General features: G+C 38.1%; 1 protein-coding gene across 1 annotated transcript in view; it reads left to right on the plus strand.

Annotated features, from left to right (window-relative positions):
- Positions 1-3,843: 3,843 nt before the first annotated feature.
- Positions 3,844-20,887, plus strand: part of LOC115266621 (programmed cell death 6-interacting protein) — a 36,948-nt gene continuing 19,904 nt past the window's right edge. Inside the window, exons 1-3 of the mRNA XM_029873124.2 lie at positions 3,844-4,184; positions 4,243-4,361; positions 10,908-11,944. Coding sequence (XP_029728984.2) covers positions 3,973-4,184; positions 4,243-4,361; positions 10,908-11,944 — 1,368 coding nt within the window. The 5' untranslated portion in view covers positions 3,844-3,972. The remainder of the gene's footprint in view (positions 4,185-4,242; positions 4,362-10,907; positions 11,945-20,887) is intronic.

Below are 20,887 nucleotides of genomic sequence, written 5' to 3' on the forward strand. Positions count from 1 at the left end.
ATCTTGGAAAAATCACAAACTCAAATACTGGTTTTGAAATCCTAGAAGAAAAATTAGGACGAAATCTCAGAAAGAACTTTTAGGCGAATTCCAAAACTGCTGGAAATATTTGAAGGAATTGCTAAGAATTCACAACAGCTTCCGGAAAAAAATCAGGAAGAATCCAAGAAAGAAACTCCGGAGGAACTCTTGGAGGTTTGCCAGAGAGAGCTTCCGGAGGAATTCCCGTACTAATCACTAATCAACACCACTTCATTTTGAAAATAGTTGCTCCCCACACTCAATTTGTATGATTTGTAACAAGTTCCGGCGTCTCATCCAGTGGTTCATTCTAGCAACAGCTAACCGCAGTGTTCCGGTGATGGTTCCATAGAAATGTAGGCATTAGAATCCGGCAGAAACATCATCTAAATTCACACCAGCAGCAGCCGCTCTATGTTGTTTACATCTCGCACTTCGCACAAAATCCGAACAGCGCGAGAAACGTCACTTTTCCTTGCGGAATAATTGGTCAGGCTATTTTTCCCAAAAGAAAAATTGACAGCTGGCTTGATCGACACAATCATCACCACCCTTGTCACCATCATCATTGATCATCAAGTTCGTCGATTTTTCCGTTTCAGCTGAGTACCGCTCAAGAAATTTCGACAGAAAATCGTTTCTTGACCGTTTCTTGGCCTATCTTTTTACACAGTACTTACGATGTGAGTATCACCCCTTACTAACCGATGAGTAAATTTTGCTCATCCAATTCTAAACAAGCGAAGCGTTTGTCGTGTGTAAAAATCACTCATCATCAAAACGCTTCATGAAAACGCTTCGCTGTGTAAATTTCACTCATGACATTTTCAAGAACAGCAGTTACTCTAAAATGAGTAAACCGACATTTGCTCATTTTTCGTGTTGTCCCAGTTTAGCTCGGAGATGTGTGAAAAGAACTCAATTTAGAGTAACATTTTCTTAGCGTGTAGTGACTCAAACTGCGTTGCCCGGAAACTGCACAGCTGAAGCGGAAGCGGTATTTGCACAAGTTGCATCTGCAGACGGAAAGTGATATTTGGAACAATTCTTGTCAGAGGCAAAGTAGAGTATTCTGTCATGTGAACACGTCTGATGGATGTCCGGAATTCAGTGAATCTTCCTGGAACTGCTGTAGCTATTCAATTTACTGGCGTGACATACGGTAAAACAAAAATATGGCATACGGTTCATACAAAAATACAAAGTAATGCATCAAAACGAATAAAAACATATTATAAATGAGTAAATTCCAGATTTTACTTCCAGCGCGGTAGAAAATCTGAATTTTGGCACGTAAGAGTCGTATTTTACGTCGTACGTCAAGCGGAATGTGCTGGAATTGCAGCGTTAGGTTCGACGTGCGAAGAAAAATCGACAATCGCGTGCTAAAATTCAGATTTTCAACGCGCGCTAAGAACATTTCGTTTGCGCAAGAAATTTCTAAACCATTCCATTTTACTAACCGATGAGTAAATTTTGCTCATCCAATTCTAAACAAGCGAAGCGTTTGTGGTGTGTAAAAATCACTCATCATCAAAACGCTTCATGAAAACGCTTCGCTGTGTAAATTTCACTCATGACATTTTCAAGAACAGCAGTTACTCTAAAATGAGTAAACCGACATTTGCTCATTTTTTGTGTTGTCCCAGTTTAGCTCGGAGATGTGTGAAAAGAACTCAATTTAGAGTAACATTTTCTTAGCGTGCACACGCTAAGAAAATGTTACATACCGGCTGTGTTAAATTCACGCATCGAACCGTTTCGTGCACAAGAACGCTTCGGTGAGTAAAAATTTTGCTCATAATGTGAGTAACTGTTCGCAAACTCACATTTTGTGTAAATTAGCTTTTAGCGTTTGTTTAAAAAACGGTTCGAAACGAATGAAATGTCAAATTTCGGAACAAACTTTGAAAGTCTTTGTTTTTATCTCGCGTTGTGGATGCTGTTCCGGTGAATTTTTCGTCACGAAATCCGCGCTCCTCCGGATAGGATGGAACAGTTGAGAAAGCGGCTGGATGCCGGTTCCTTGGAAATTTTGGAAGGTAACGTAAAGGTAGGTAAAGGTTTTCGCGGATGAAAAAGTATTTCTTTCGGTATTGTCATTCCAATATTGTATTTTCTTTTAGAAAGATTGGCTTACGAAATAGATGGCACTGAGTCCGGAATTCAGTAAATCTTCCTGGAACTGCTGTAGCTGTTCAATTTACTGGCGTGACATACGGTTAAAACAAAAATATGGCATACGGTTCATACAAAAATACAAAGTAATGCATCAAAACGAATAAAAACATATTATAAATGAGTAAATTCCAGATTTTACTTCCAGCGCGGTTGAAAATCTGAATTTTGGCACGTAAGAGTCGTATTTTACGTCGTACGTCAAGCGGAATGAGCTGGAATTGCAGCGTTAGGTTCGACGTGCGAAGAAAAATCGACAATCGCGTGCTAAAATTCAGATTTTCAACGCGCGCTAAGAAAATTTCGATTGCGCAAGAAATTTCTAAACCATTCCATTTTACTAACCGATGAGTAAATTTTGCTCATCCAATTCTAAACAAGCGAAGCGTTTGTGGTGTGTAAAAATCACTCATCATCAAAACGCTTCATGAAAACGCTTCGCTGTGTAAATTTCACTCATGACATTTTCAAGAACAACAGTTACTCTAAAATGAGTAAACCGACATTTGCTCATTTTTTGTGTTGTCCCAGTTTAGCTCGGAGATGTGTGAAAAGAACTCAATTTAGAGTAACATTTTCTTAGCGTGCAGCTGAAGCGGAAGCGGTATTTGCACAAGTTGCATCTGCAGACGGAAAGTGATATTTGGAACAATTCTTGTCAGAGGCAAAGTAGAGTATTCTGTCATGTGAACACGTCTGATGGATGTCCGGAATTCAGTGAATCTTCCTGGAACTGCTGTAGCTATTCAATTTACTGGCGTGACATACGGTAAAACAAAAATATGGCATGGGAAGATTCAAATATTACGTCCATCATTTTTTGGGATTTCTAGACCCCCCCTCCCCCCTCTGTCACGCTATTTTCCTATACCTAATACACGTACTGTCACACTTTTCTAGACCCCCCCCCTCCCCCAAATGTTGGACGTAATTTTTGAACGTTCCCCATACGGTTCATACAAAAATACAAAGTAATGCATCAAAACGAATAAAAACATATTATAAATGAGTAAATTCCAGATTTTACTTCCAGCGCGGTAGAAAATCTGAATTTTGGCACGTAAGAGTCGTATTTTACGTCGTACGTCAAGCGGAATGTGCTGGAATTGCAGCGTTAGGTTCGACGTGCGAAGAAAAATCGACAATCGCGTGCTAAAATTCAGATTTTCAACGCGCGCTAAGAACATTTCGTTTGCGCAAGAAATTTCTAAACCATTCCATTTTACTAACCGATGAGTAAATTTTGCTCATCCAATTCTAAACAAGCGAAGCGTTTGTGGTGTGTAAAAATCACTCATCATCAAAACGCTTCATGAAAACGCTTCGCTGTGTAAATTTCACTCATGACATTTTCAAGAACAGCAGTTACTCTAAAATGAGTAAACCGACATTTGCTCATTTTTTGTGTTGTCCCAGTTAAGCTCGGAGATGTGTGAAAAGAACTCAATTTAGAGTAACATTTTCTTAGCGTGCACGTACTGTCACACTTTTCTAGACCCCCCCCCCCCCTATCCCAAATGTTGGACGTAATTTTTGAACGTTCCCTTCAGAAAATGATAATTAAATTTTCAAGAAACCTCAACAGATGTCCCTGCATGATGTAATCGATAAAGCAGATTTATATTGACGTTTCTCCATTATGATGGCATCACTGATCACTGATGTGAATCATCAATCCGAATTATTCGAAATATTTTCTTGCTCTTTACAACTGGTGAAATTGATAAAATTTTGAAGACTTGTAGTAAAAGGTGCATTTAAAAGTGCTTTAAAATGTCCGATCTTTTGAGTGTTCCGCTTAAAAAGCCGACAGATGTGGATGTTACGCGACCGCTGAATAACTTGATCAAAAGCTCGTACAGCAGCCTGGGAGTAGAGAAAATAGCCGAAATAAGTGAATCTGTAAACAAATTCAATCAACAACGAAACTCGGCTGTTTGGAAGGCTTTCGAAAAGTTTGAGAGCTCGCTGGAAATTATATACGGGTATGTAAAAAAAATAATGCGAAGTGATTTAATAATAATTCATATTTCGCGTTTTAAGGTACTATGATCAACTATGTGCACTAGAGACTAAAATTGTGGTCCAGGACTTCCAAGTGCCTTTCAAATGGAAAGATGCATTCGACAAAGGCTCAATATTTGGAGGCCGGATGAGTTTGAGTAAGTATTTACACATCCAGCATTGATGCTAGAACTAATTTTTCTTTTAGGGTGAAAAACTGAGTCAAAAAGTCTATGATGGTTTCCAACATTGGCTTATTATCCTTTATCACGATTTTAAATTTCGTGATTCGTAATTTTATTGTTAACGTAAAGTGGACCGGTTAGCATTGTCATTTTTAAAGACAAGGAGTTTTAAATAAAAAGTGGAAAAAGCATAAAGCCTTCAGCACACGCTTTGCCAAGTGTGCAAATTTTTCCGCACGTATAATCCAGCAGGCCAACAGCTGTCGCAACATTGACAAAACATCGGAAATGTCAAGCGCTTTGATGTTGGTTGATGCGTGCGGAAAAGTTTGTACACTTGATAAGCGTGTACTGAAGGCATGACAGTTAATTTAGTTAACCTTAGTCGTGCATTGGGGTCATTATGACCCAGACAGGCACACTGAATATGCACTACCTACGCCAGCTGATGCACGAAGAAGATTAAGCAAATGAGTCACATCAGTATCGAAAATTTATCACTAAATCTATTGAGCGTTGGTTGAAAGCTGATCTGATGCTGATACTTTTGGTGCCTTTCTTGTGGCCAAAGGTAGTTGGTTCACGCATTGTGCATCGTACACACTAAGATCAGCTCGGTATTTTCCCCATCTTTTTACTGAGTTCTCAACAGCAGATTTAACTCGGTACGCTCGGTTATTTATTTTGCGGATATTCTGTAAATGAGTTACCGAGCTCAGCTCACAAACTGTCAAAAGTTACTGAAGCACGGTAAATATCGTTACTGGTGAACGGTAAATACGATTACCGAGTGTACCGAAATAAATCTGCTGTTGAAAACTCAGTAAAAAGATGGAAAAAATACTGAACTCAGTGAAAAAATTACTGAGCTGGAACATCTGATTCTTAGTGTGTATACCAATAGGCTCTTTCCGCTGCTCGTGTCATTGGGTATGTGCTATTTATTGAAATATTGTAGCCACGATAGGTAATACTTATTTATTCTATTATTACTATTATTTTAGTATCACTGGTGTAAGTATATTCTGTCTTCTAATGACTGTGTTCCACCCTCTGCTGTCAGTCTCCTCAACTTCACGGTTGTTGTGATCATCCGCAGGTGAACCCGACTACCACAGGGTATTTTTAGATCTGCCAACTAGTACTTAAAAGCAACAGAAGTATTTTTTCAGTAAAAGCTTTCTATTTCAAGTAATTCAAGTTTAGATGCTTTTCACCATACAAAATAAAATGGGTTTACTCCTGCTGATCAACTGTGGGTGTGCGCCAAGCGGGTAGTCCATTTAGGAGGCTTGAACCCATTTCCCTTTTGTCAATCTTGAAAATCAATATTGAAAAACCAAGTTTGTCAAACGCTTTACTAAAGTTGGTGATTTTTGTTTCACATAGTTAACTCCGTGCATTGTGCACATAAAGCTAGTAGTACACAGGGTCAAATATTTGTCCAAAAAGAAACCAATGCTCAAACATCTTGTTTGACTCGATCGAATTTTCATTAGGGGTAGGCGGGGCAATATGGACACCCGGGGCAGAATGGACACCCTCAATATTTTGAAATATGCGAACTTTTTTGAACTTTTAATGAATGGAGAATATAGTCCATTTATCTAAAACGTAGTTTCAGGAAAGAAACATTTGAAATTAAAATTATACTTGATTTTACACGAAAAAGTTGCGTCCTCCGTTTTTTGTGCATGGAAATTATAATTTTCACACCATCTAAAATAAGATTTAGTGATTAATTTATTGCAGGTCGATTAAAACCTGATATTTCTAGAATACATGCAAGTAGTTTTGCTGTATCTACATGCTTAACACAGGGCTGGTAGCAAGTCACTTTTTAGTGACTTAGTCACTTATTTTGGGTTGGTCACTAAAAAGTCTCTTTTTTCAAGGTCAGGTCACTAAAGTCACTATTTTCACCTAAAAAGTCATTTTTTTCTACTTTTTTTGGGAAGTTGAAAAAAAATGGGTTGAAAAATATCCAAAACTGTTAAACTATTATTTGTTGCCACATTAAAAAGTCATTTTTCCCCATACAAACCGTTCCATACATAAATTACGGACATTACGGATCTTCACAGACCTGCACAAGCACTGGTTGTTTGTGGACTAGACACAAAGGCTTAAATTCCATGGAGATATTGTAAGATCTGCACCATCTCCTCTCCCCCTTTCTCCTCTTCTTGGCGTAACGTCCTTACTGAGACAAAGCCTGCTTCTCAGCTTAGTATTCTATGAGCACTTCCACAGTTATTAACTGAGAGCTTCCTCTGCCAATGACCATTTTGCATGTGTTTATCGTGTGGCAGGCACGAAGATACTCTATGCCCAAGGAAGTCAAGGAAATTTGGGTTCATTCACAAATGTCATAACGCCAAAATTGGCCTTTTTTGACACCCACCCACCCCTTCGTAACATTGTTTATATGGGAAGAAAAAAAAATTGTTCGAGCTGTAACACCATGAAGTACACCCACCCACCCCCTCCAGAGTTATGACATTTGTGAACAAGCCCTTTCCTTTACGAAAAGATCCTGGACCGAACGGGAATCGAACCCGTCACCCTCAGCATGGTCATGCTGAATACCCGTGCGTTTACCGCCTTGGCTATATGGGCCCTCTGCACCATCTATACAGTTCAATACAATCAAGAATACAATAGGGTGGGGCGGGGCAAGATGGGTCACCTAAGGATGGATCACCATAACTTTGTAAATACAAATCGTATTGGTTTGTATTCGTCCGCCACTCTTTAATACACTAGTTAGCTATGCTAAAAGGCGATAAAAAGTTCCTTACATACAAAATATGATATTAAACGAGCAGTTTTAAAAAGTGATCAATTTGGCGCCGTGAAAAAAGTGCGGGGCAAGATGGGTCACCTTTTAAGTAATTCACATTTTCTCAACGAAAAACGTCAAAATATGAGATTTGTTCCGCATTCATATATGCTCCATATCCATACTGAGTAAACAAGAGCTACTAGTAAACATTTTATAAATTTATTTTAAATATAAAAAACTTTACGATTTGAGTGGTCCTAAGGCGACTTGAAAATCGATGTTTTCACTAAAAAATTATCATAATTTTATGTTATAATTTTGAGCGTTCATTCCGCTTGATTGAAGTCATTTATGAGATGGTCTTGTAATAAAAAATAATTAACTTTTGATTGCTCCAACAATACGTTCAAAATTGAAGGTGACCCATCTTGCCCCGCGGCCGTTTATATGGAGATTATATGAAATGTATCGCATAAGAAAAATGGCTAAAAACCATTTTATTTTTTATTTCCAATAAGAGTGAATTATTTTTCAATCAATGCCCCAAACTTTTGTATAGTCATGCTGGTCATCTAACAAAATTATTAACATCAACAAAACATGAGTAATGCGCCCAAAAATGGCACTGACCCATCTTGCCCCGCGACCCATCTTGCCCCGCCCCACCCTACTCCATTTACTTGTTAGAAGGGTCGTTGGTCTGGGGCGTATAGAGTAGTCATTCGTATTATACTAGTTTTGCTTGTAGATCCTGTACCTACATTTCATGGAGTTTTGGGATGACCTAGATCACTGAACTGAAAGTAGTAAAACTGCTGTGGAAATCTTTAAAACATATGCCTTAAAAATACCATCAAAAGAATCCAATCGTTGTACGTATATATCGAAACAACTTTTATAGATATTGGAGGACTGAGTTCCAAAGAGTTTGAAGACCTTAGAAGTATTCATGACATGTTTAATATGTTTTTCATATAGTTAAGACATAAACCCTTCGAACAGGGACAAGTCATTATAAAACTAACCCAAAAATATTGTTGGCCACCTGTTTGTATGGGGCCGCCTCATGGTGCGTAGGTGAGAGTGGAGGCCTAATAGCGAGTCGCTATCTAGTGACTTGGTCACTTAAAAAAGTCCCAAAATAAAATTAACAACTTATGAAAATTTCACCAGAAACTACCCAACAAACATTTTTGCTGAATAAAAGTGGAACAAACCACTCTTAAGTAAACTTCAGCTTAAGAAACTGTTGTTAAGCTGTTTCTGTTTCCTGGGTATGAGACAATTTAAATAATTTAGTAAATAGGAGACATTTTAAGTAAATTAGGAATTCTATTGCATTTTCATAGGGTAGTCAAAAAAAATCGTTGTTTTCTTCTTGTAACTCTTCTAAGGAGGTACGTAGAGAAATATTTCAAGAATTCCATCAACATTTTTTAATTACTTTCTGTTACTTGTTTCCACATTTTTTTTTAATTTTGAGAGATTTCTTGCAAAAATATTCAAGGAATCAAATTTAATCACACTTTTTTTTAAGCATTTGCCTATCTATATTTTCAACATAATGAAATTCATGACAGAAAACATCCAACAAGTTCTCCGAGAGTTTCATAAGAAATTCCGCATTCGATGCACTGCCACAAAGTATGAAAATTGTAATATTTTTATTTATTCTTTCTTGACAGTATTTTCTGTAGAAGCTTTAGCAAATATCACTCAAATATGTTCACTTTAAATCGGTCTACAAGTACGAAAGAAATACCCGCAATTATGTTCATAAAAAACGAAGGGGTTTCTTTCGGAACCGACTGAAGATTACATGCCATTTACATTCATGCCATGCCCATCCAGTTCTGCGCAATATATGCTAGAAAATTGTAGATACTTACATGTTTTTCTTGAAAATAAAGCGGTACCCCAGGGTTTTCTGAATCAAATTCGTCCTACAATGTTTCCTAACTAAGCATATTTTTATGCCAAAAGTCACTATTTGTTATCTGCAAGTCACTATTTGGTCACTATTTTCGAGAATTTGGTCACTAAAATAACTATTTTGACCATCAGTTCTTGCTACTAGCCCTGTTAACATGTTTATATGTTCTTCTTATTATATCAAAAATCAAATTTGGAAATATCTTCTGCTGCCGGGGCAAAATGGACACTAGAGTGGGTCATCGTTTATATGGAAAAATGAAAAACTCAATGGTATCCCATCAGATCAAAGCTTTTTTGAACCCATTTCAGGACCCAAATAAGTGTGCAAAATTTGGGCACGATCGGTTATGTCTACGTTTTGCGCATCGCGTTTGAAGTTTGTATGGGGTTTTACATGGGAAAACACACTTTTTTTTGCATTTTTCTCATAACAAGCTCGAATTTTTATAAAACCGAGTAACCGATAAAGTGAAAACATAGCCTAGGGTGTTCTGAAAAACTTTGTCGAAGACTGCGAAGTGATCTGATGCTTATGAAAAAAGTTATAGCGTTGGCATTGCTTGGCGAAACAGCATGATTTTGTTGCTATTGTTATTCCTTTACATGTTAAAACATAAACACATGCATGCGGTTCGTTGGTTATAACTATTTTCACAAGCATCGGGTCGCTTTGCGGTCTTCAACAAAGTTTTTCAGAACATCCTAGGCTATTATTTTACAGTATCGGTTAAAAAGTTTCAGACAAACTTTTTCAACTTATGGCTAAAATGCAAAAAAGTACGTTTTCCCATACAAAATCCCATACAAATTTCAATTGCAATGCGCAAAGTGTAGACGCAACCGATCGTGCTCAAATTTTGCACAGATACTCAGGACCCTAAACGGAACCAAAAAAGCTTTGATCTGAGAAAACGATTCCGATGACCCACACTAATGGACACTCACCTTTTTGAAAGAAGCGGTAAGGGAAAAATATAATCTAAATCACAAACCAACCAAATTCTTCGATTTCAGTATATTTTCGATTAAATGTTCACTATAGTAGACATGCGGTGAAACAAATTGGTCAAAAAACGACAGCAGTGGAAAATAGTTGTTCTAGGCACAGCTGTACATGCCGACAAAAATGAAGCTTTATCTAAACAGCCTGAATTTAAATTAACTGAACAAAAATGAACTACTTCGACGTATTATTCATTCATAATAGTTGTTTTGTAATGAAATGACTTTATAGGTGTAAATAATGTACGAAATTCGTAAAAGTCTCATGGTGTCCATATTGCCCCATGGGGGTGTCCATTCTGCCCCGTATGCTTGAAGACGGTCATGAAAAACTAACATTTTTCAAAACACTTTTTGAAGTGGATAAATCATTTTTCTTCGTGAACATTCTTATGCAATAGATGCTAAATAGACTTTAAAAGGATACATGTATCAAAAAACTAAACTTTTTTGACATCTTCCCAGGTAAAGTTGGCAAAGACCTTAGGGTGTCCATATTGCCCCGCCTACCCCTAGTGTTAAACTGATGTCGTTTCTTGAGTTCTTTCCTTGTCCAATATTTGACCCTGTGTACTACTGGCCTAAGGTGTTACTAACAAATTATAATGAGTAAAAAAAAACAAGTTAAGTGCTGTTCCGTTTGATTGCAACTATTTATTAATTTGTATTTGTAAGGCAGATATGTACGTTTACGTCAACTGTAAGGTTATTTTAATGTCTCGTACTTGGCTCTACTTTAAAACATAATCATCTCGAACATGGTCTGCTTAGAACTCATACTTTAATTTGTATTTCAGCATTGCCGTCGCTGGGCTACGAAAAAGTTTGCATACTTTTCAACATTGCGGCTTTACAAAGTGCAGTTGCATCTTCGCAAGGGATTGATAATGACGAAGGCTTGAAATTGGCAGCTAAGCTCTTTCAACAAAGCGCTGGGATTTTCAATCATTTGAAAAGTGCCGCCCCTGCTGCTATCCCACAGGAACCAACGATGGATTTTATGATGGATACTTTGAATGCCTTGGCAAGTCTTATGCTAGCCCAAGCCCAGGAAATATTTGTCTTCAAAGCAATTAAAGATAGCATGAAAGATCTAATTGTGGCCAAATTGTGCTGCCAGTGCGAAGAAATGTACTCGGAAGCTTTGAGGCTGCTGCAGAAGGATTCGGTTCGCACTCTGTGGGATAAAGATTGGATTGCCACCGTCGCTGGTAAACAAGCTGGATTCCACGCACTGACTATGTTCTATCATAGCTTGGTATCGAAAGGTAACAAGGCGGTTGGGGAAGAAATATCTCGGCTTCAAAAATCAGTTGAACTATTCAAGATCGCTCAATCCCGTTCGGGAAAACCGAATTTCCTTGATGAGTACGCCACAAGAGCGCAGAGAAATCTGACCGAAGCTAAAAAGGATAACGATTTCATTTACAATGAAATGATTCCCGACATTAACTCGTTACCTGGCCCCGGAAAAGCACAACTAGCAAAGTATCTCCCCATTGCCAGCCCAATGAGCCAGAACTTTAAGGATCTGTTCGCCGATTTAGTGCCAGTAGCACTACACCAAGCGATGGCTGCATGCGACAACAGAAAAAATGAAATAGTTAACGGAGAAGTCATGAAGCTGAGAGAAGCGACGCAAGCCATAAATAGCTTGCTTTCGAGCTACAATTTACCGGCTGCTATTGAAGTCACCGAAAGTGGTTCAACGTTGCCACCGTCACTTCTAGAAAAGGCCAACACAGTCCGCGAGAAAGGTGGTATCGAAGGTTTATTGCAAATGGTTGGCGAGTTACCAGAATTGCTAAATCGCAATAGAGAGATCCTAGATGAGGTGAGTTTTGTAGACGGATAACGCCAAAGCTGTTCGTCAACTTTTTCTATATTAACCCTTCGGGACGCGCGCCGTTGTAAAAAGTACAACACTACCAAAAAAACCTCGCTCGTCGTATATAGCGCGAGCGCAATGCAGTTTGCCATCATACAGGGGCGCGTCTTGAAAGGTTAAGTCAAGAAAAAAATAATTTTATTTGTCCTTGCTTTATCTTGGTGAAAATTACTTTACATTCATTACTCGTTGTGATTAACCAGAGCGTTCATGATTACAAAAAGTTTAAACATCACTACCGTAAACGCACCATACTTTGAACACCTAGGGCTGCACTTCTCAAAAAAAAATCGTCAAACATTTTGCTGGTTTATAACGTGAACTTTTTGTTCCTAGAAGACTAGCTAGTGATTATGGGCAAATGTTAAAAAATATGAGTTTATAAAATATTGCCTTTCAAGAAGTTAATGTGAACAATAATGCGTAATGTTTGGCACTGCGCAAAGTTTGGTGCTTACACGGTAATGATTAAAATTTTAATTTCTCTGATTAATGAATACCGTCATGCGGGGTTTCTTTTTAAATGTTTACAGATATTAACAATAATTGAAAGCAAATTCATCGTAAAATTGACCAACCGAATAATATTTCACATTATTACACGCAAAAAAAATGTGGTCGAAAATACCATTTCAGGGGGTTAGGTTAACCGCAATGTACCTACGTTTTTCAGCTGACTATATGAGAGTATTATTCCAACTAAATGAGCGGTAATTTTTACCATGTATGAATTTTTACGCATTTCAGTTACTTTTACCATGTTTATAGTATTTCCTTTCTACTACAAACATGGTAAAATTAACAAACACTATGTTTGCATGGTATTTTATAACCATAGTAATTTTGACTATGTTCAATGCGCTTTTTACTGCGATGTATTGAAAGCCGTAATAAAATATAGTAAATGTTCTACATGTTAAAATAGAAAACAAGTAAATTAAACAAGCATGTTGGTCCAACTTAAAAACGTTAACATAGAAATATACTTGTTTAGTAAACTTTGCCCTCTATTTTAACAAGTAAAGCATCCAAATACTGTTCCAAAAGATTGAAGTCTAATATAAATGTATTTACTATTTCTCTACCATTAGAGAACCTCTATTCCTATTCCGAAGGGATTCGCTTCCGAAGGGATTCTCCTTAGGCTTCTGGATGCCGTTGCCCAAGCCGTGCAGTGCCGATGCCATTTCCGGCAAAATGGTCTTGATGCTTTCACTTCGCACTGCAGCATCGAAATCTGGTCTCTCGAGTCAAATCCTTCAGCAGCTCACACCCCAGTAGTCCACCGGCGCCTAGAATCGCTCAAATTAATGTTACGGTTCAGTTCTCCTTATTGTAGTAACTCACCAATCGCAAATATTTTTTGGAACTGTTCTGGAGAAATTCCAACTTCTCGTGCAATGCAGTTAATTTCAGTGGTCAGAACGGACCATTATTTATTCTGATTGTTGCTGTTTTGGGCCACTTGCCGGAACTCTAGTATTGCCGATTTCAGGAAGAGCATAGTATTTACAACCACAATTCGGTTCTGCTGACTGTTTTGTTTGTTGTTCTCAGCATAAAACGTCATAGTAAATTTGAACACAACTTTACAGTAACAGCTACCGCAAGATTTTTTTCTGTGTAGTCATAAATTTATCAAATGTACGTTATTATTACTTGGAGAATCTTATCTTGAATTGAACCATTTGTAATCTAGATTTGAACTAGTGAGAGGAGGAGAGCTTCTAGTGTTGGCCTGCAGAGTGTGCTAGTGGTTGCTTTGTTTACTCTTGAAGGATGGAAAATTCCAAATTTTGTTTCCAAATTCCTGAAGAATTTCGAACATTCTGAGTTGAAATTCCACTGCCTAATGAAAAATAGTTATGAGAATTAGCAGATCCATGTGATTTTTAGTTGTTTAGCATAAAATTGGCTGTTGTGGGAATTGCTCGAGCTGCTGCCGTTACTAATTCGAATCTAGATTAAAATTGGTTCAAATTATGATTACGATGGGTCAAATTTAGATTAAAATCATTATTGACAAATAATTGAATTTTTCAATGAAATGTGATGTAAATGTAAACTTTTTATTACATTACGAAAAGCTTATAGGGGTAGGCGGGGCATTATGGACACCCGGGGCAGAATGGACACCCTCAATATTTTGAAATATGCGAACTTTTTTGAACTTTTAATGAATGGAGAATATAGTCCATTTGTCTAAAACGTAGTTTCAGGAAAGAAACATTCGAAATTAAAATTATACTTGATTTTACACGAAAAAGTTGCGTCCTCCGTTTTTTGTGCATGGAAATTATAATTTTCACACTATCTAAAATAAGATTTAGTGATTAATTTATTGCAGATCGATTAAAACCTGATATTTCTAGAACACATGCAAGTAGTTTTGCTGTATCTACATACTTAACATGTTTATATTTTCTTCTTTATTATATCAAAAATCAAGTTTGGAAATATCTTCTGCTGCCGGGGCAAAATGGACACTCACCTTTTTGAAAGAAGCGGCAAAGGAAAAATATAAGCTAAATCACAAACCAACCAAATTCTTCGATTTCGGTACATTTCCGGTTAAATGTTCACTATAGTAGATATAGGGTGAAACAAATTGGTCAAAAAACGACAGCAGTGGAAAATAGTTGTTCTAGGCACAGCTCTGTACATGACGACAAAAACGAAGCTTTATCCAAAACAGCCTGAATTTAAATTAACTGAACAAGAATGAACTACTTCGGCGTATTATTCAACCAAAATAGTTGTTTTGTAATGAAATGACTTTATAGGTGTAAATAATGTACGAAATTCGTAAAAGTCTCATGGTGTCCATATTGCCCCATGGGGGTGTCCATTCTGCCCCGTATGCTTGAAGACGGTCATGAAAAACTAACATTTTTCGTAACATTTTTTTTAAGTGGATAAATCATTTTTCTTCGTGAGCATTCTTATGCAATAGATGCTAAATAGACTTTAAAAGGATACATGTATCAAAAAACTAAACTTTTTTGACATCTTGCCAGGTAAAGTTGGCAAAAACCTTAGGGTGTCCATAATGCCCCGCCTACCCCTACCCGTAGTAAATTATTTCCATGTGGGTGAAAAAATCAGTCAAAATTCCCGATGCTTCAGAAAGCCGCCATTTGGTTCAACTCATGATTAAGTAAGTAAGTAATTACTTACCCTAAGTGTATTTTATACTATTCAGACATCAATGGTCTCACTTGATTTTTGGAGTGTCTAAAAAGGAGCCCCCAGCAGTGTTTTTGTTGTTATTGGACAACTTTTTATTCATGAACGGATTTGGCTACATATACATACATACAATCATTTATTTGTGCAACATCATTAAGACAAGACATAATCAACAATACAGTGATAGACATTCGTTTAGCCGAGGCCAAAAAAATTTCAAAAAAATGTCAGGAAAACATACAAAAGATTTTATGATAAAACTTTTTTATCGTAGTGATTCTATATCCAGTACTGTTTTATAAAACCTGAATTAATCCACCTATGGTGAACAGAACCCTTCTTACACTTATTAAAATTATTGTTGTATTATTCGTATGTATGATTGTGATTTTTGGTCATTCTACAAAATATTGTAGATTTGGCATCAAGCTGATTGCTTTCCATAATAGAATCAAAGACCTTTTTAAAAGTCAAGTTGTATTACTCCAAAGTACTCCTCGAAAGATATCTCGGTTTCAAAATGTCCAATCGGAATGAAATTCAAAAGCGTTCTGGATATAACTATATAACTAACTAGTGAAACCAAATATGATCATAAAAAATCTGTTGACAGACGGCTGAGAAATTTATTATGATACATTTTATCAAAAATCTCACAAAAGCGTAAATTTTATTACTCCTTAGTACTCCTGGAAAGATATCTCGGAAACAAAATGTCCAAACGGCATGAAATTTAATAGCATACTACTAGGATGCTGTAGCTTTCATTTGATGCTGAGAGAACTCAAATCGATTGACACACGGCTGATTCATTTATTATGAAGCATTTTGTCAAAGACCTCTTAAAAAGTTAAGTTGTATTACTCCAAAGTACTCCCCGAAAGATATCTCGGTTACAAAATGTCCAATCGAAATGAAATTCAAAAGCGTTCTTCTATTTAGGATGCAGTAGCTTTCGTTTCGGGCCTTAAGAACCCGAATCGGTTGATAGACGGATGAGAAATTTATGGTGATACACTTTGTCAAAAATATCTAAAATAATTAAGTTGTACTAACCCCTAGCACTCTTTGAAAGATATCTCGGTAACCGAACGTCCAATCAAAAAAAAAAATCAATAGCGTTCTTCTAGGATGCAGTAGCTTTCGTTTGGGCCCTTAGAACCCAAATCGGTTGATAGACGGCCGAGAAATTTATGGTGATACACTTTGTCAAAAATATCTAAAATAAGGCCGGAACAAATCTCATTTTCTTCTTTTGTCACTTTGGTCGTTGACTCGTCAAGAGGGGGGATGATAAATAATAAACGTATTTGATGAAAAATTACCCAAACAATGGGGCAAAATCGTCAAACTCATTGGATTTATTGAGAAATTTTCTCGACGACTCTAATTTCACTTATTTTTTTTTTTAAATTTCCTTAATAATTTATTTGTGTCCCCCCTCAAAATGTCGAATTCCGACAAAAAATTTCCGAGGGGGGGGGGGGTGACATTAGAGAAAATCGAAATTTGTGTCAGCCTAATTAGGTTTTACTACTCCCTAGCACTCTTTGAAAGATATCTCAATAACCGAACGTCCAATCAAAATAAAATTCAAAAGCGTTCTACTAGGATGTAGTAGTTTTCGTTTGGGGCCTTAAGAACCCAAATCGGTTGGTAGACGGCTGAGAAATTTATGGTGATACACTTTGTCAAAAATATCTAAAATAATTAAGTTGTACTACTTCCTAGCACTCTTTGAAAGATATCTCGGTAACCGAACGTCCAATCAAGAAAAAAAAAATCAATAGCATTCTACTAGGATGTAGTAGCTTTCGTTTGGGGCCTTAAGAACCCAAATCGGTTGATAGACGGATGAGAAATTTATGGTGATACACTTTGTCAAAAATATCTAAAATAATTAAGTTGTACTACTCCCTAGCACTCTTCGAAAGATATCTCGGTAACCGAACGTCCAATCAAAATAAAATTCAATTGCGTTCTTCTAGGATGTAGTAGCTTTCATTTGCTTCCAAGAGAACTCAAATCGGTCAACAGACGGCTGAGAACCGTGAGTGACATTTTTTTGTAACACACACACACACACACACACACACACACACACACACACACACACACACACACACACACACACACACACACACACACACACACACACACGCGGTATTTATAACCTTCTTATGGGTGTAAGAAGGGTAAAAATGTGATACATCACACTTACATATACACTGAAACAAAAACGAGGGTAAAAACCCTTCAAATGTCATTTTTTGCCTATAGACCACAGCAGTTTTACTACTTTCAGTTCAGTGATCTAGGTCATCCCAAAACTCCATGAAATGTAGGTACAGGATCTACAAGCAAAACTAGTATAATACGAATGACTACTCTATACGCCCCAGACCAACGACCCTTCTAACAAGTAAATGGAGTAGGGTGGGGCGGGGCAAGATGGGTCAGTGCCATTTTTGGGCGCATTACTCATGTTTTGTTGATGTTAATAATTTTTTTAGATGACCAGCATGAATATACAAAAGTTTGGGGCATTGGTTGAAAAATAATTCACTCTTATTGGAAATAAAAAATAAAATGGTTTTTAGCCATTTTTCTTATGCGATACATTTCATATAATCTCCATATAAACGGCCGCGGGGCAAAATGGGTCACCTTCAATTTTGAACGTATTGTTGGAGCAATCAAAAGTTAATTATTTTTTATTAGAAGACCATCTCATAAATGACTTCAATCAAGCGGAATGAACGCTCAAAATTATATGTAACATAAAATTATGATAATTTTTTAGTGAAAACATCGATTTTCAAGTCGCCTTAGGACCACTCAAATCGTAAAGTTTTTTATATTTAAAATAAATTTATAAAATGTTTACTAGTAGCTCTTGTTTACTCAGTATGGATATGGAGCATATATGAATGCGGAACAAATCTCATATTTTGACGTTTTTCGTTGAGAAAATGTGAATTACTTAAAAGGTGACCCATCCTGCCCCGCACTTTTTTCACGGCGCCAAATTGATCACTTTTTAAAACTGCTCGTTTAATATCATATTTTGTATGTAAGGAACTTTTTATCGCCTTTTAGCATAGCTAACTAGTGTATTAAAGAGTAGCGGACGAATACAAACCAATACGATTTGTATTTACAAAGTTATGGTGATCCATCCTTAGGTGACCCATCTTGCCCCGCCCCACCCTATATGAGATGTGTGTAAAATTAATATAGCAACACTTCTAAAAACGATCTAATTCATTATTTACAAGTCGATCTATAATGCAGGTCACCATACAAAATGATTTTGTTGGATATTTTTTTGAATTTTTTTAGTATTTTATTATGCAATTCCAAAAATTGTACAATTCGGCTAAACGAATGTCTAGGCAAAAAATGACTTTTGAAGGGTTTTTACCCTCGTTTTTGTTTCAGTGTATATGTAAGTGTGATGTGTCACATTTTTATAAAACAGTACTGGATATGCTATCACTACGATAAAAAAGTTATATCATAAAATCTTTTGTATTAGTTTCCTGACACTTTTTTAATTTTTTTTGGCCTCGGCTAAACGAATGTCTATCACTGTAGTACGCCACAATACTCGGTTTGTGGTTGCCGCTCTCCATCCTCGGTCGCGCCCAATGCTCGCCAGGTCACGTTCCACCTGGGCCGCCCATCGTGCTGTCTGCGCTCCACGCTTTCTTGTGCCAACTGGATCAGTAGCAAACACTAGCTTTGCAGGGTTGTTGTCTGGCATTCTTGCAACATTCCCTGCCCACCGTAACCTTCCGGCTTTGGCCACCTTCTGGATGCTGGGTTCGCCGTAAAGTGCAGCGACCTCGTGGTTCATCCTTCTCCGCCACACACCGTTCTCCTGCATACCGCCGAAGATCGGCCTTAACACGCGTCGCTCGAAAACTCCTCCTCGAGCATGGTCCATGTCTCATGCCCGTAGAGGACCACCGGTCTTATTAGCGTTTTGTACATGGTACATTTGGTGCGTGGGTGAATCTTTTTAGACCGCAGGTTCTTCTGGAGCCCGTAGTAGGCCCGACTTTCGCTGATGATGCGCCTTCGAATTTCACGGCTCACGTTGTTGTCAGCCGTCGCCCGTCAGTAAGGATCCGAGGTAGACGAATTCCTCCACCACCTCGAAAGTATCCCCGTCTATCGTAACATTACTACCCAGACGGATCCGGTCGTGTTCAGTTCCGCCTACCAGCATGTACTTCATTTTTGAGGCATTCAACACCAGTCCGACCTTTGCTGGTTCGCGTTTCAGGCAGGTGTACAGCTCTGCCACCGTTCCACATGTCCATATCGTCCGCAAAGCACACAAATGAATTAACTACATCGGCTGTTTTCCTACTCTCCGCATCGACCAATGTGGCGCTAGCTTCTATGCGCGAAAAATCGCTAAAAGTAAATCGCAAAAATATTGTATGGCGAATACCATCTAAAGGCAAATTCTTCAAAGTTGAACACATTATTCGAAAAAATATTTGGTAGTGGTTGTGCACAATGGTGACCACTATTAAGCCTACCAAATATTTTTTCGGGAAAAGCTTTGTATTTCAAGTAATTCAAGTTTAGATGCATTTCGCCATACAAAATTAAATTGATTTACTCCTGCTGATCAACTGTGGCTGCGCGCAAAGCGGGTAGTCCATTGTCCGGATTTTGTGAAAATCGTTCCCCGGCTATTGAGCCCGGCTCGTCGCATCACACCTTCCAGAGCGATGTTGAAGAGTAGGCATGAGAGTCCATCACCTTGTCGCAGTCCCCGGCGAAATTCGAATGAACTGGATAGTTCACCCGAAACCCTTACGCAGTTTTGCACACCGTCCATCGTTGCTTTAATCAGTCTAGTCAGCTGCCCAGGAAAGTCGTTTTCGTCCATGATTCTCCATAGCTCTGCGCGGTCGATACTGTCGTATGCCGCTTTGAAGTCGATGAACAGGTGATGCGTTGGGACCTGGTAGGGTAAAAGCACTAGACTTCGCCACTGCTATAGTCTTCGCCCCCTCCATACAAATTCCTTTTTTTTATGTATGAAGTGGCGAAGATTGAAGCAGAATTTTAGGGGGGCGAAGTCTAGTGTTATTACCCTATTCATGGCATTTCTGGAGAATTTGCCGTACGGTAAAGATTTGATCCGTTGTCGATCGGCCGTTGATGAAGCCGGCTTGATAACTTCCCACGAACTCATTCGTTTTAGGTGACAGACGACAGAAGATGATCTGGGAGGCGCAGTATCATAACGTCCGAGGCCATAAAGTCCCAGGACTTTATGGCGCATTTTTCCGGGGCATAACATCCGACCTTGCAGATACGCCACGAAGTCCAAGGAAAGAAGGCACATAGGATATTATGACTCATCCAAACTTTTGGACGCTATTTCGCAAAAAAACGCGACTTAATGTCCGGGACTGTATGGCCTCGGACGTTGTGACCCGGCCCCATCTGGGATAGCACCTTGTAGGCAGCATTCAAAATAGTGATCGCCCTGAAGTTCTCACATTCCAAATGGTCGCCTTTCTTGTGAATGGGGCAGACCCCTTCCTTCCACTCCTCCGGTAGCTGTTCGGTTTCCCAGATCCTGACTATCAGCCGATGCAGACAGGTGGCCCGGTTTTCTGGGCCCATCTTGATGAGTTCAGCTGCGATACCATCCTTACCAGCTGCTTTGTT

This window comes from Aedes albopictus, chromosome 2, assembly GCF_035046485.1.
Source record: "Aedes albopictus strain Foshan chromosome 2, AalbF5, whole genome shotgun sequence".
NCBI lineage: Eukaryota > Metazoa > Arthropoda > Insecta > Diptera > Culicidae > Aedes > Aedes albopictus.